Source organism: Nuphar pumila, chromosome 12, assembly GCF_984573655.1.
Source record: "Nuphar pumila chromosome 12, dmNupPumi1.hap1.1, whole genome shotgun sequence".
Lineage (NCBI taxonomy): Eukaryota > Viridiplantae > Streptophyta > Magnoliopsida > Nymphaeales > Nymphaeaceae > Nuphar > Nuphar pumila.
In genome coordinates, this window is record NC_143260.1 from 105,374,396 (window position 1) to 105,390,557 (window position 16,162).

Below are 16,162 nucleotides of genomic sequence, written 5' to 3' on the forward strand. Positions count from 1 at the left end.
ATAGAAGAAAAACATGATGATGAAGATAAAAAAAGTAGCTTTTCACCGTAAAATGGATGCCTACCGCATTGGCCAAATTCTAGCAAAACCACAAGAAATACAGCGGCAGGACTGGTTGCAGGGTAGGCCAAGGCCCCATCCTGAAAGATGGGTGGTTGACGCCCAAGCTGGACCCAGTCCCCCATGGTGTCTGTCAGTACTTGGTCCACTCAAAATACTCAAATCGTTTCACCCACAGAGAACTTTGGATCCTTACAAACCAAGATCATGCTGTTTAATTTCCTGTACTAGTTTTGAGAAATTATACACATTTGCTAGCACCATTTCAAGCAGCACCAACTGTTAAATCGTGCTATTTTCAATCACAGCTTTTATTATATTCTTCCCAATGCATAAACAAATTGAAGTGTAAAAACGTAAGATTTTGAATCTCTCTTTCTGTATGTGACGCCCATCACACGCAAAACAATGACCGGCATAAAGCAGCCCCACTGAAGAACTCCGTAACAAGCAACTCTTTTCTCCAATTGTTTTCAATACTCGTTGACACTAATCCTGGGGGAAGCTCCTCTCTAGGCTCATAGAAGTGGCGTTGTTGTCCCTCAAGCTTAAGGCAATAGCAGCATTCAGATCCTGTTCTTCCTTATCTGAGCTTATAACTGCCAATTGCGATGGACCCGAGAACTGCAAAGACTCTGTATTATGCGGAGAAACCTGAGGGAGGTCTGCAGATCTTGTGAACCTCTGAGCATCCTCAGTGGTGCTTGTCTCTTTGTTCACTGAAGTGGCACTATTGTCCCTGAAGCTTGCGGCGATAGCAGCATTCAGATCATGTTCTTCCTTATCTGACAATGCACTTATAACCGCCATTTGTGAGGAACCTGAGAACTGCATTGACTCTACATTATGTGGAGAAACCTGAGAGACATGGGTGGATCCTGCGATCTTCTGATCATCGGAAGGGTTGCTCCACTCTTTGCTTGCTGATGTGGCACTGCTGTCCCTCAAGCTTGCGGCTATAGCAGCATTTAAATCCTGTTCTTCCTTATCCGATAATGAGCTTATAACTGCCATTTGTGAGGGTTCTGAGAACTGTGTTGGCTCTGCATTATGTGGAGAAATCTGAGAGACATCAGCAGATCCTGTGATCATCTCAGCATCCTGGGAGGTGCTGCATCCTTTGCTCCCCGAAGTGGCACTGCTGTCCCTCAAGCTTGCAGTAATAGCAGCATTCAAATCCTGTTCTTCCATATCTGATAATGGGCTTATAACTGACATTTGTGAGGGTTCTGAGAACTGCATTGGTTCTACATTATGTGGAGAAACCTGAGGGATGTTGGCAGATGTTGTGATCCGCTGAGCATCCTCTGGTGTGAACCACTGTCCGAACCCATTGGCTGATTCAGATGATGAAACTGGGCACTCTTTTGGAAATTTGCCTCGTACTAAGAAAATGCTCCAGCCATAGCCCTTGAGAGTATCCAGATAGGCAGAGAGAAAAAACTTAGAGAGATTTTGAGGGGCAGCATAGAGACTGTCGAAGTTGTACCATTCTCCATTCACCTTTCGGATGCAGAACCAGTGGTCCTGCAAGTGACAGATGAAAGCATTTTCCAGTTGGGGGTCAACCTGTGCAGCCTCAGCTAGAGGTGACTCCAAGGGAATGACTTTCAAATCCCAGACCTCCAAAGCCTTCTCCAGAACCTAACAAGAATGAATACACCATTAATTATCTAAATATGTAATGTCTTAATCGCGAATATCTTAACATGTAATATGGATACAGGTACGAGCATCATATCTAAACTATTCATACAGAGTGACCCAAAAAGACGGACAAGGATTGAACAATATTATGACAAGCTAACTGAAAGGATAACCTTCAGCAGTGTTTCTTACGTTTATAAGAAAATGATTCCTATTCTCAACATCTCATCTTATTTACAAAATGCTAAACATCAATGAAACAGAGTGACTTGAATGCAGGAAAGTACATTTTTAATCTTATCAAGAATGTAAACTAAGTAAAAGCATCACCAGCGACATTACACATACAGGTATAACTAGGACACTGTTGCGCGTGTCTGCATACAACAGTTCTCAGAAATAGGATGAATATGTGACAGGTAAAACAGTACAATGCTCGTAGGGAAGAAAAATGACTTCCCATACTGAAGTGCCAAACAACATTCTTTGCCAAAAAAATAGGCATGATTAAGGATCTTTTTCGCGTAATGGCAAAATTAGGATTTGAAGCATACTAACAACTCCACTTGTTTGAGAAAGAAGAGGACAACAAATAAAGAAAAAGAATATATGGAATACGAAGAAAGAAACAGCACATCTATGCTTTCGAGCAGTCAAAGAAAATAAAAAGAGCAATAACTTTATATCACAACCATAGTCACAGATATGGCCAATACTTTGCAACTAGTGTGCAATGATACTCACATGCCCATAACAATTACAGTAAAGAATAAGAGAAAAATAATGAAAATGAAGGCATGTTTGCAGGTAACAACTTGTTTCCACATGTTCGTCTAAGCTCAATATTCCCAAATTATTCTACCTCAAAATCCTATAATCTTGATACTAACACGATTGGATTCATCCATTACCTACATTCAAACAGAAAAACACAACTCCCTCAACAAGACCCCTTTTTCTTGAAGGGACGTTCAGCAGAATCATGATTAATCCCATAACAATAATAAATCTTGACTTTGTATTGTATAAGATTGCCTGTTTCTTTATACCATTATCTTTCCTGTAGGATTCCCAATCTCTTCTACTCCAAGATCCTATAACCGAATTATTAATATGGTCAATATCAGTGCCTATCCAAATTCAAATGGAATCATGATCAATCCAACGACAATCACAAATTTTGGAATACTAGCATACAACAATACCTATTTTCTTTCACCATCATCTAAACACTAGGGATACCAACAACATAATGTTGGATCATAAATCGGATCACACAGTTTCACAATCGTCATCATGATATAAAACACGAAATAAATCAAGGAATAGATCAGTGTAATTAACATGATTAACAGGCGACCGAAACAGTAACAGGGAGCAAGCATGGCATTTTCCGCATCAGACCAAAATCCAGACGTCAGCATATAAACAAACACAGGCACAAAACATAAAGAAAACAACATGCACATGTTTAGAATATGCAGCAGGCTAAGGCGTACGAAAGTACTCCCCTTAGAGAAGATTCGCCCCCACATACTGTGCAGATCAGGGTCCGGCGTCCTTCCCCCAGGATACAATAGCCACGACGAACCGAACGGTGCACTCCGGCGGATCGTCCTTCAAAAACAGCCTCTTCGAACCACAGTTGCAGAACAACCCCTTTCGGGATAACTCACAGGAAAAAAGAGAGAGAGAAGGGAAATCGCAGAATGCTTCTTCAGAAATCGTCAGTCTCAGTCTCTCCGTAACCCCACCCCTGACCACGCTTTTATAACCCACGAACGGTTATGAAACGTGGAAGGAGCCCGTTACGGAATCCGAGGGGACGTGATCCGTTAACGGTCTTCGAAAGATCGAGACCCGTTACGGAATCCGAAGTGTCATAACGGGCACGGAATACGAGGATTCGTGACCCGTTATCCATTCCCATAACCTGTTACCGAATCCAAATCCAAAGAAACTTTGGGTAAAAAGATACTTGTCTTGATTGGATATGGCCCTAACGAACCCGAACCCGAGCCCGGCCCGGCCCGGCTCGGCACGGCACGGCACGGCACGGCACGGCGGGCGCGCGCGTGTGTGTGTGGTGGTCATCCCACTCCCTTGTTCTCAGGAACAAGTGTATGAGTTCACTAATTGCTAATAAAGCTCTCAGAAAACTCATGCAAAAGCAATATGGACTATTCCACCTCATCAAGACCTCTATCTTAAACACCTCATTCTTTGAATTTCTCTCCATTCTTTCTTACACCTAACACATAATCAATACCAAATCAATCAAATTAACTACATTTGTCGCGAAAGACAACAAACAAGAAAAAGAACGGAGAAGAATAATTCAACCCTTACATCTCCGAATTTCATTATAATCCGTAGTACCAGAATCCTACAACCAATATGACTTATTTCCACACCCACCCAACAACATAACCAATTCCAAATCAATCAAATTAACTACATTTAGTTGTGAAAGATGACAGCAAACAGAAAAAAAAAACACGGAAAAGAAGAATACACCCAACCAAACTGAACAATTATTCAAAAAGAATTATGTACTACACTTCAAGAATCGCCCAAGCTAGATTCCCAACATGAAGGTGGTCATGCATGAAATGAAATCAATTCAAGAATCTACCCAAAACTTATGCAGATCTCAACCCACTTCAATTCTAACATCATTCAACATATTTTCTACTGCTTTTCAATATATCTTGGGGATACAGACAAATCAGGAGGTGGCAAAAAAAAGAGGGGCATAGCCGCAAAGGCCGCTCTACCTGAATACTGAAATCGCCGTCCATGGAGACGTTGTGGGAACCCTCGCCGTCGAAAGAGAGGAGCTCCTCCGACCCAGCCCCGCCTTCGAGCATCATCAGGCGCTCCCGGCGGTCGAGATCGGAGGCGAGGGCAGCGAGGTCGAGCTCGGAGAAGAAGGGGCCCTGCAGGACCGTGTTGACGCAGTGGACGGCGCAGAGCTTCGATTCTTGGACCTCATGGTAGAGCATCCCGCCGTTGCTCGGCCCTTCCTCCATCCCTCCTCCGGAGAAGAGAGAGAGAGAGAGAGAGAGAGAGACAGACCAAGAACCCTAGCAAATTTTGCCCATCATTATGTGACGCCTTAAGATTCCTTCCCTTCTGGAGACATGGGAAAATTCACAAAGCGGGATTCTTGGTGACTCCCCACCTCGGGGATAAATAGATAGGCTTTTTTTTTTCTCACCGAGCGGACAATTTTGGAAAGTCTTAAATGGTAAATATCTTCCCAATTACTCTCCGACTCCATCGTAACCATCAGGGTCACAAAGACACGTGGACACGTGACGCAAGTTCGTTCGATTTTTTTTTTAAAGAATAAATGGGAAGGCGCGATTTTTTTACTTGTTAATAAATAAAAACTTATTTTTGTGATATTTTAATTAAACAATGTATTTGTATAAAATAAAATATTAAAATATTATTGAAATATTATCCATACATGTCATTTACCTTATCCACGCGTCCACTCAGACACTCCATCAAAATGGCGTAAGTCACAAAAACAGACCATCTCTCATGCGTTGACACGGACACTGCCATAGTATGGTTCTTAATTTTAATATTTTGATATTATTTTAATAAAAATTCATTGTTATTAATAAAACATTAGAAATAACTTTTTTTACCGATTAAAAGATCAAAAAAATTCTGTCACCTCCCCTTATATTTTCCAAACAAAATTTGTAAGCCAAAGCCACATCACGTGTCTTTCGCGTCCACGTATCTTTTTGACATAGCTTCCAATCAAGTGAGTTCCATTTTACCTCCATTTTGGATCTAATATTTTTTGGATATGGATTTCAAGATCACATTTTCATAGAGTATTTGAACAAGATCCCAAGTAGGGGTGGCAATCGGGTCGGGTTGGCGGGTTGGCGTGTCAGCATACCTCAACCCGAACCCGACCCGTTTATTAAACGGGTCGGCTGTGGCAAACACGAACCCGACCCGTTTAATAAACGGGTAACCTGACACGACCCGCCAACCCATTTAATAAATGGGTTGGGTCGGGTAAACGGGTTTTCAGGTTCGTGGGTCAGGTTGGCGGGTCGGGTTGACGGATCGGGTTGGCAGGTAGGCAGGTTGGCGGGTCGGGTTGGCGGGTTGGCGGGTTGACCCACCCGCCTAACCCGTTTATTAAACGGGTCAGCCGGGTTGGCGGGTTGGCATACCCCCAACCCGAACCCGACCTGTTTAATAAACGGGTTACACGGGTCGACCCGTTTATTAAACGGGTTGGCTTAAGCCCAACCCGAACCCGCCTAAGAGGCGGGTTGGCGGGTCGTGTCAGAAATTGCCACCCCTAATCCCAAGATATCTATTTTCAGAATATTGAGAAGTAATTGAATTTTTAGTTTTAAAGTTACTAACTTCTTAAATATTTTAATCACTTGCCATATAATGACAACTAATTTGTTTGTTTGTTTGTTTTTTAATTTAGTTGTCATTCTGTATTTTCAATTTTCTTAACGTTTTAAATCACTCACCATAATAATGGCAAACCATTCAATATGGTGCGACTCTTTTGTCCCAAAAAAATTCAGACGCAAGGCATGTTTTGTTGTTTTGGCAGGACGCCTGCGTCACTTGTGCTGGGGTTGAAGGAGTTTTATTTTAGGCATGTTTATTGTTAGGGATGTCAATAAACCAGATTTTATCCGATATTCGACCAAATTAGTTTCCATTTAGTTGCATTTGGTAAGCCAAAACAAATTCTGATTTTAATCAGATGCCAATATGGTTTTGATTTTTGGCTACTAAATCCGAGAAATATTCGAATTTGACAGATATTCTGATCCATTTACTTCTAAAAAAATGGATCTGGTATAAGCATGTCGCCATCTGAATTTGAATCCGTTTAGCCAACATCCAATTAGTCCAACATGGTGTTGGCCACATCAGATCGAAACCCGAACCATTTACATTCTTATTGTTGAAGGAGATGCTAAACAGAGAAAGGAACCTCAATTGAATTTCATTTTGACCCTTGAGTTGGTCACTAATTCTCTCATGTTATTACCTTAGCAAACCCTTGAATAAGAGTCTTAGACATCTCAAGGTGTTAGATTCATCAGATCCAACTAAGAGAGTCTTAGATGTGTCCTAACTAATCGATCCTGTAAGTAATCACAGGACCTGAAGGACATCTTATGTATCATCACTTGGGACCCTTAAAAAGAAGATAGATTGATCTGGAGATCAAGTCTGTTCTTGGTGAAATCGTATGGCTCAATCAATCGATGAAGTCAGTTCATATGGTTCAAGCAACAAGTTCCTTGTGCAGCCCCATCTCTTCGATTTGCTAATTTGCAAATTTGAATCTTCTTATCGCCCATGAGAGGCTCAAAGAGATGGGAAATATTATTGCTAGAGCATGTGTAATTTGTAAAAGTTGGTCATCAAATCTTAAAGATTGCCTTTTTTTTCATTTATTACAAGGAGAAACCGCATCCGAGATCAGAGACCTAGTTATGCTGGTCTTAATTTGCCGTATCTACAATTGCCATTCCGGCGGTGAAAAACTCCGTGGGCATCTCCCTCAACTGCCAGGGAGCCTCCTGATTCATGCAGAACCGTGTGCCACATGAGGATTCGAACATTGGTATAGGGGAAAAGCTCTCTAAATTAGCTACATTAAGATATAGCAGATTTTGGAAAGACAAACGTTTGAAGTTGTAATCAGATACTCACTTTTAATCTACAGATCAGGGTTTGAATCAGAGTTACCAGAAACTTCTTAGATAGGTGAGAAGCTCGCTTCTCGAAAACTCACTTCGAAAGCCTGATACTTATCACTTCGGAAACTTGATGAGAATCTCAATTCTCTCACGCTTCTATGCTTTCCACACACTTCATCTTCTTATATGTTCTCACTCTATGTTTCATGTTTTTGTGTTTCCTCTCGTGCTTCTCACTCACTTTCATGCATTTTCTCTAATTTGTCGATCATCATTTTTAGATTTTGTTAAAAAATTAATTTGTATGCTAAAAAATAATGAAATTTAAGAATAGTCACTTTTATTTTAGTTTTTATTTGCATTTCATTTTGATTTCCATTCAATTTTTTATTGTTTTTTTATTCACCGCTTCTGCCTCTGAGCTGAATAATCTTAGTGACTAAGCAGATGCCTCAACATATTAATTGCAATTAAACCAAGTGTAGATATCAACTAAACGATCCACAATTAAGTCCAACAAGCTGGATGTTGAGCACACAGCAGATCTGCAGTGCAGCGAACACCAATTATATCATCATGCTTGATGAATTCAAGTGTACAAAAACAATGCAGCTGCATCTTTCAAGTCCATCAGCTTGGGAATGAGGCCTACCAAGATTAGGAGCCACAATGGACTGCTTGTTGGAACCATGTTTAACATGCTACTACATACAAACATAAAACAGAGGCATAAACAGATATCATATGAGCAGATCATAATGATTTCTGCCACTGTATAACAGCCTCACAGGCTTCCGAGCTTTGCCTGACTTAGACGATTTCGTAAACTCGGCTGCGTACTCGGCTATGGGAATAAATCCAGTGCTCCAGGTGCCCCTCGTGTGCTGTTAATTTACATAGCCAGTCAGAATCTAGATAATTAAAACAAAGTTGATCTATTAAAACTGAAAACAGAGAAATGATAAACTCAACCACATGAGACGTCTTCACAGACTCAGGGCAACGCTACAGTTGTTAGACATTGCTATTCGTAGTCTCGTAGACAACCAGAATGGTTTTAGATTCTTCAAACTTAAAATCAAGCAATGTCCGACAATGAAAGTACAGCACTACTCAGGTTTCTATATAATGCAAATGATAATTTCAGCGTTAGGTATAAGTACATCACCAAATGAGTTTGTACTAGTAAAACTATGCAGTCTCCCAAAAAAAGTAGAGGAAATGCCATATGCATCTAAAAGTTCACAACATTTGCATTATCACAGATCACCTGGGCAGTCGCTGGTCATGCGCCACCAAGTGCCCAAAGACCCCAGTAAACTAAGGTAGGATAATTTGAAATAGAAGGGCCTCACTCTGCTGGGAACACTAGGTAATGTGTTACAGGGCCCAGCAACCATAATTTATAATTTCCTTCTTGTAATTGTAGAGAGAATTTATACATTGATGTATATGTGTTATAACCTTGTACACTTTAATCATATGCATCTCCACAAATAAAAGCTGTCACCAGGTTTCTTTACTTAATAAATCATTAGGCCACTATATCTTCGATTGGTTCTCGTCAAATAACTAAATTTCAGAGGAAACACAGATGGAACAAGAGAGTACTAAATGATTACATTTACAAGAAAAGCTTGCAGTTTACTCCAAGATACATGAATTTGCAGAGTTGAGTTTCCAATTTGAACCAATGTGTCAATGTGTCTGTCCATTTCATTTTTCCCAGAATAGCACTCCAAGATATTTGAACATTTTGTAACATAAACAAGTTAAACAACGAGTCCAAAAAACAAAACACCAATAGCAAATATGAAGCCTCTAAATGAGCTGACAAAAACAAAACATTTGTCAGAATTAAATGTATAAGTTCAATTCAAAACATAAAATAGTCTTAATGTGAATTCTTTTCAACTTACAGAATTAAATATATAAATGTAATTAAGAACCTAAAATATTTTAAACATGAATTCTTTTCAACTTACCTCGTGTTCTGGTATGTAGACAATTACTGGCTGACAACACAACTTCGATAAGACCTATGGACATAATAAACAGTTAGAAAAAAACTAAAATGAAGCATTCCATATTAGGAATTTAGGAGCATATAAAGTACTGTTTCACATGCAAGTTATTACAAGGATTTGAAACTCTTCAAAGCAGAACAAAGAGAACAGATCAGCATAGCCTTGGGATAAAGAATAAATAACAAAGACATCCAAGATTTCCAAAAGAATTTTCTCCAAATAACAGAATGGAGATAGTAACTAGAGACAGAAAAGCCCTATTATAGGAAAAACAATTGACAAGATAACCAGATGTCAACCTTCTATTGCTTAAATGAATAAATAAAAGGCTAATCAAGCCAAAAGAGAAGTCAATGATATGGCAAATAGAGAAAAATCCGATAAACAGGGTGGTAAATAAACAGGGTATCTGCTACATCCCGAACAGGATGGATGCAAAAAAGGAGACTCCACTAAATAAAAAGCAAGTGTGGTCATCATCCAAAGGAAAGTACCCTAGATGATAGCAGGATAGACTTTATCACATCAAACAGAATACCATTAAAACAACAAGTAGCCTAATCATTAAGTTAAACAATTGCAGGAGTATGTCATGTATAAAGTTTACCACATCAACAAGGTAAATGGCAAAACAGGTAGCACATGAAGCCCAAGCAAACTGATATGTACAAGACTTTCTCCACGCTGATTTAAATGATTACAAAACTCTCCAAGGACTAATCATTTAACTTCAAGTGTGCAGGGACTTAATATTATCTAAAATGTTTTTAAGGAACATATTTCAGTTGTAAATATCTCCCTAAAAGTGCTAAAAGTTTACACAATTACAATAACGATATTTTTGAGATATTCACATGATCATAATGAAGAAGAGTCGACCCTTGAGCAGCAAGAGTCGACCCCTGAATATGTTCAGAATCAACTGCCGAAGCCTCATATAAAGGCACAGAAGCGGCGACACTTAAACCAAAGAGTCGATCCTTGAAGAAGTAGATATATCAAGTATCAAAGCAATGAAGAGTCGACCCTCCATCAAGGAAGAGTCTACCCTCAGACAACTGAATGCAGAGTCTCTAATTGTGCATCAAAGAGTCAACCCACAAGAATGAAGAGTTGACTCCCTATGAAGCATATAGAGATACTCTATTTTAAAGAGTCGACCCTTTGAATGAAGAGTCGACCCCTGAAGGTTCAGAGTCGACACTTGAGCGTAACAGGCGGATTTTAACGATAATATAGCCGTTGTAAAAGGTGTTTTTCATCCCCAATGGCTCTCCAACGGTCATAATTCATCCTATGCTATAAAATGAATCTCTTTGCAGGCAGAAAAATCACATACACCTTCAAGTACATCAAAGATTCAAAGATTCAAAGATTTCAAGCATTCAAGCTCTTCAAATATCTCCAACAATGAACTATCTTGAATCTCTTCAATTGTGTTGGATATATTTAGGCATTTTGCCTTGAGTTTACTTCACTCTTGAATATCATTGTTTGCATATCTTGTAATTGTAAAAGAGTGACTTGTTTTCAACCTATTGTTTTAGGTAGCTCTAAGGTTGAGCTACGGTGAGCTGGGAAAGCTCATGTTTGTTGTTTCACAAGTGGTGTGAACTGGTTGTATTGGTTACTAGCACTGTCAAGCTAGTGGATTAAGCATGAGGCTGAGAGGACGTAGGCCAGGATTGGCCGAACCTTTATATATTTGGTGTCATAAATTATCTTCTTCTCCCTATCTCTTGATATTTGTCTTGTGTTATTCGAAAAAGTTTTAAAACCCAATTAACCTCCCTCTTGGGTGTTTTGCCATACCGGGACTCAACACTTTTAAGGCACAGGGAACTTAACCATAAAAGGGTAGGAAAACAACAATTTCTGCTAAGGCAGATGACCTACTGGTGCATTCTCTTCCTTCAAGTGCCCCCAAGTTGCATCTTATCCTATCTGTTTACCTTACTATATCTTTAAATACTTTAGAAACAGAAATATAAACAATTTAAATTTGGAAAATTGAGAATCTCCAGATGGAGGATTCATGGCAGGTATTTTCTGGTTTAGAGAAAGAGCAATTCAGAAAGTTCTGTAAAATCTGCCTCTATCTTGCTGACTTTCTCTAGATTAAAAAGCCTAATATCCAATGCTTCTTAATTTTGATAATGATGACAAAAGTGCAAAATCATACAAAAGAAAAGTTTCCAACGAAAGAATATGGAAGATAATGCGACCCTGAAAAGAATAAAGAAGATGGGAAAGCTCTACATATGGATAAAAAAGAGACAATTTGCCATCTTTCAATTCAAAAGGTTGGAAATTCCAACATATATATTGAAGAAAAATGTAAGCCAACAGGGTTCTTCATAATAAAAGGAAAAGATTGTTCTTAAGGAAATGGTAGAAGACTAGGAATCTCTGATCAAAGATGAAACATTTTGTACGTTCCAAGGATTACTTGATTGGAGATGCTGAAGCCAGGAGAACAAGATTCCTATTGTAATAGACCTAGTGGATTCAATCAAAATGAGCTGAATCTAACAGGCATTACTATCAAGTGCCAAAGGAAATTTCTGGATGAGAAATTGTGCGAATGATCTCTTTGAAATGAACCTGACTGGCTTTTTTCTAATTAACCTGGCTGGTTATCTAAAGAAAAATGTTTATCTAAAAAACCTACTTATGCACCTTAAGTGAACCTAGGATTATGATAATCTGCTCTGTTCTGGTCACAAAGTTCAACACCTCTCTCCATCTCACAATCTAGAGCTTCTTAAGCTTGCAAATTATAATAGTATAGTAGTGATTAAAATTAAAACATATTGGTCAAACAATAGTGCCCTTCGAACACTAGATTTGATGGAAACCAAAAAGTTCATTCTCAGTATCAGCACCCACCAATGATAACCAGTAAAACTAAAGACATATGACAAAATTTTGTGGATAATGGATAAGCAAATAGCAATGCAACAAAAAAATGGAGTTAATGTTGGTAATCAATCATTGAAAAAACATCCAAAAAGGGGAAATGCTGGTAGAACTGTGGCAAGAATAAAGCATGTAAATCCACAAGAGAACCAGAAAAGAACACATCTAACAAAAGTGGTGAAGTTATTTGGTTAAAAAAAGGAACAAATCAACGCACAAAGATGAAGCATTAACAACATCAACTATGGTGAAGTTGATGCCTCTAATAGCCCTTGAAGACCAAGCTTTGTTTTATGCTTTATCCAGTAAATGAAACATTTATAAACAGACTACTTTTCGCAGACAACTTCAGAAACATAAACAACAGAGAGTTATCATCCCAATACTTGGTGGATCCAAAGGATGCACACCATTTTGAACTTCATGATGCAGGAAGAGAATTTTCAATGCAAACAGGGCTTGGTGCCAAGCCCCTGAGATGAATCTAATCTCTTCATTTAAAATCACCTCATTGAAGAGCTTAAAATAATTTTATCAACAATAGGAAAATCTTATGTGCCAGATTGACAAAGCATAGACATGCTGAATCATCCTTAATTTATCGATCACCAACTTTCAATACTCATTTGTAATCTATGAGTATCAAGTCAGATCACTCACCAACAATTCTGATTCACCTCCCCAGAAGTTGGAATACTCGATTCTTTGGCAGTATCTACAGTGAGAAGTCCACATTATTCTTGAATTTTGATGTCAGAAAGATATCAAAAAATAAATATAATTCCTGCTTATAAAATATATGAACCTCAATCAGATAAACTGTACTTGCCTTTTCAATGACTCTTCAACAGTTATGGCAACCAATGCTTCTTCATACAAGTGGCGCTCTTTATCACTGTCACAGAGAACCTCTTTAACAGCCATCCTTAGCTCATCTGCGATCAAGGACTTGAGTAATTTCTTCAACACTTAGACACTTTCTATGATAATGCTACAAACGGCCAAGAAACAAACACATATAGACACACACACAGAAAGAAGGAAAAAAAATGGAGTGGTATCAAAGCACTATGGCTGTAACTCATAAAACCAATTAATTTTTTCTTGACACATAATTATGTGCTTGGATCTGGAGAATCCCAATAACCAAGACAACAAAATAAAGGATTCAATGGGTCATTTAACATTGAAAGAGATGCCTGTGTGTTCACATATGTCGGTGCATCCTACCAACCAGACTATGCACCTACTTCTCAAATTTTCAAGTATCTATTCCACTTGATGAGAAAGGGATTTTGCTTAGCGACCATTTGGCATTTGCACCTTAAAAGACTGGTTTTGCTCGTCTCTAAATCGCCTTTATCATTGGAAAACATGGGCTTTTGACCCAAGAGCCCTCCATAAAAACATCAGGATTTGTGACTCCTAAGTGTGGATCGCTGATGCAAATCCGATGCCGGATTAGTGAAGTACTACTGATCTACGATCTACTAACTACACCTACACTATTAAACTACGAGGGAAATGTTTTAGAGAAGGAAAGAGAAAGAATCAGTCAAGTTTAGAATAATCCATCATCAAACTAATTATAAAGCTCCAAAATAAAGTATTTATACATGAAAAAAAAAACTTAATCCTACGACGAATTTCGGATAAATCCAAATAAATGGACCTATCTGGATCCAAATCGGATCCTGAGCCTAGTACTCCTCCAGCTTCTTCTTTCCTTTCTTCTTCTTTGTGCATCAACCTGGATCTGGCATCAATCTCTTTCTGAATTTCAACACTAAAATGCAGCATCATTTTACCAGGATACTCTGAACCATCGTACATAATTACAGAAATTGATTTCTGACGTTCACTACTAACATTTTTCCGTGAAAAGGAGCAAAACAAACATTAAGAAATGAAATTTATATTTATGAAATCTGAAGGATATATGGAGAAGTCAAGAACTTGGCTTCAAAGGCCACCATAAGTAACAGCAGACTCTAAAATTTCTTCTATCAATAATGCCCCAGGCGATGCCCAGGCTAAGACGATCTTGGAATGCAAAATTTCAGGTGAATATTGCGGAATTGGAAATTAAGAACATGCCAGTTTATGAACTATGAAAAGGGCATACTAAAAGCACGAGTCACTAGAATACGATAACTACCGTGTGAACTGCGTTTTTTATAGATTTTTTGTTCTTTTCTCTCAAATTTAACTATACGGATGTGATCTACATGATTTGTTTTACAAGAACCAGCTGTTGAAACATCCGATTATGATGCATAAACAAGATTTTTTAAGGCTTTAAAACCAACGATTCATAATCTTCATAAATATTCAAGCATCCAAAATTCTTTTTTTTTTTCATCGAAATACACTATCCAACAGTTGTTTTCTAGCAAAATCAGCATGCGGAATACATCTACATGGTTGGATTTGCAAAAGAAGTGTTTGAAATGCCCAGTTCACACGGTAGTTCTCATATTGTAGTGACTCCTAAAAGCATAAGGCATAGAGTAGACAATCCATATCGACAATTACATGATTGTTCGTTTAAGAAATTACCTGCATCATCTCTCTCCTCCCTTGGGCTAAGGGCAATTCCCTTGTTTATGGCCATGCCTTTCACCTACCAATTCCCACCAAAATTCCACAGTTCAGAATTCAAGCTCTAATTACAATTGCAACCACGAAACCATCGATCGAAAGACAAACGAAACGCACGTCTCGATTCAGATTTCCAGGTTAATATCATGCAATAACTAAGAAACAACTAAGATCGCCGATGAGCGCGAAGAATTCTTACGAGAGCGCGGAACATACAGCGGCCGTCCCCGGTGATCTTCTCCACAGAGTAGTGCTCCACCTTCCTCATTGCCGACGACGCTCCGCGCCTGAAAGAATTTTCAGGAAAAGTAAAAGTGAGACAGCGAATTGATGATTGGGTAGTTCAAGAAACAAAGGAGAGACGAATTTTTTTCCGTTTCAGGAAGGGAGGGAAAACTCACTCGGATTTTTCCGTCCTGGCGCCATTGCTACCGAAGAGAGGCAGGGAAATCTTCGCGAAAGGACGGCTGAGGATCTGTAACGGGGAGGATGGCGGGGAGACTAGCTCGAATGTGGCCGTTCCTTCTCGGAGCTGCGCCAGGATCGTCTCTGCAATAGCCGATAAGGAAAATCAATGGACAGAGAGAGAGAGAGAGAGAGAGAGAGAGAGAGAGAGAGAGAGAGAGAGAGAGAATACTCTTCGAAGACGAAGGATTGTGAGACAGAGCCATTGCGGAAACGCCCTGAGAGTGTCGAAGGCGGGAGAGAAGGATGAGCAGATGAGGGAAGTAGGGCTGTCAACGGGTCGGGTCAGAGATCGGTCAGGGTTTACCCGGAACCATTCGTATAACTAATAACCGGACTCGGGTTCGGGTTTTATCAGTTCTATAAAATAGAATTCCCTAGACCCGCATAAATTTAAAATTTTATTTTTATTAAAAATGTATAAAATACTTGGGTCGGATCGAGCACCTGGCAAAAAAGCCAGGTCGGGTCAGGTCTGGCAAAAATCATAACCCAAACTCAGCCCACAAGTCGGTTTGCATTGGCACTTTTGATGCCCATACCCTGGAGTTTGGGTTGGGTTCAGGTCAGGTACCCGATACAAACTGAACACATTGACCGCCATAAGAGCAAGTAGGGTCTCAATAGGTCAGGTATCCAAATCATCAAGGTGCATCTGAACCCAACCAACTACCTGATGTCACAAAGACATGGGTGCCGAGGCCAGATGCAAGTAGTGATGGTAAACAA

At 39.3% G+C, this 16,162-nt stretch overlaps 2 protein-coding genes across 2 annotated transcripts; both read right to left on the bottom strand.

Annotated features, from left to right (window-relative positions):
* Positions 1-255: 255 nt before the first annotated feature.
* LOC149821463 (ataxin-3 homolog) lies at positions 256-4,876 on the bottom strand. Its single transcript, XM_089982220.1, has 2 exons — positions 4,485-4,876; positions 256-1,704 (listed from the first exon to the last, which is right to left on the bottom strand). Exons 1-2 carry the CDS (start codon positions 4,737-4,739, stop codon positions 550-552), a joined length of 1,410 nt encoding a protein of 469 aa, XP_089838346.1. The 5' UTR covers positions 4,740-4,876; the 3' UTR covers positions 256-549.
* A 2,993-nt stretch (positions 4,877-7,869) lies between these two features.
* LOC149821464 (Cysteine proteinases superfamily protein) lies at positions 7,870-15,671 on the bottom strand. The gene is made up of 8 exons (XM_089983839.1): positions 15,606-15,671; positions 15,370-15,517; positions 15,168-15,255; positions 14,927-14,990; positions 13,197-13,302; positions 13,028-13,082; positions 9,407-9,460; positions 7,870-8,305 (listed from the first exon to the last, which is right to left on the bottom strand). The coding sequence occupies exons 1-8, from the start codon at positions 15,637-15,639 to the stop codon at positions 8,162-8,164; spliced, it is 693 nt and encodes a 230-aa protein (XP_089839965.1). The 5' UTR covers positions 15,640-15,671; the 3' UTR covers positions 7,870-8,161.
* Between the last annotated feature and the right edge of the window lie 491 nt (positions 15,672-16,162).

Coding starts and splice junctions, on each gene's coding strand:
- LOC149821463 (XM_089982220.1), bottom strand. CDS start 4,739: ATGGAGGAAGGGCCGAGCAACGGCGGGATGCTCTACCATGAGGTCCAA. Junction 1,705..4,484: donor ACGGCGATTTCAGTATTCAG/GTAGAGCGGCCT, acceptor CATTCTTGTTAG/GTTCTGGAGAAGGCTTTGGA.
- LOC149821464 (XM_089983839.1), bottom strand. CDS start 15,639: ATGGCTCTGTCTCACAATCCTTCGTCTTCGAAGA. Junction 15,518..15,605: donor CAATCCTTCGTCTTCGAAGA/GTATTCTCTCTC, acceptor CGGCTATTGCAG/AGACGATCCTGGCGCAGCTC. Junction 14,991..15,167: donor GCTGTATGTTCCGCGCTCTC/GTAAGAATTCTT, acceptor GGGAATTGGTAG/GTGAAAGGCATGGCCATAAA.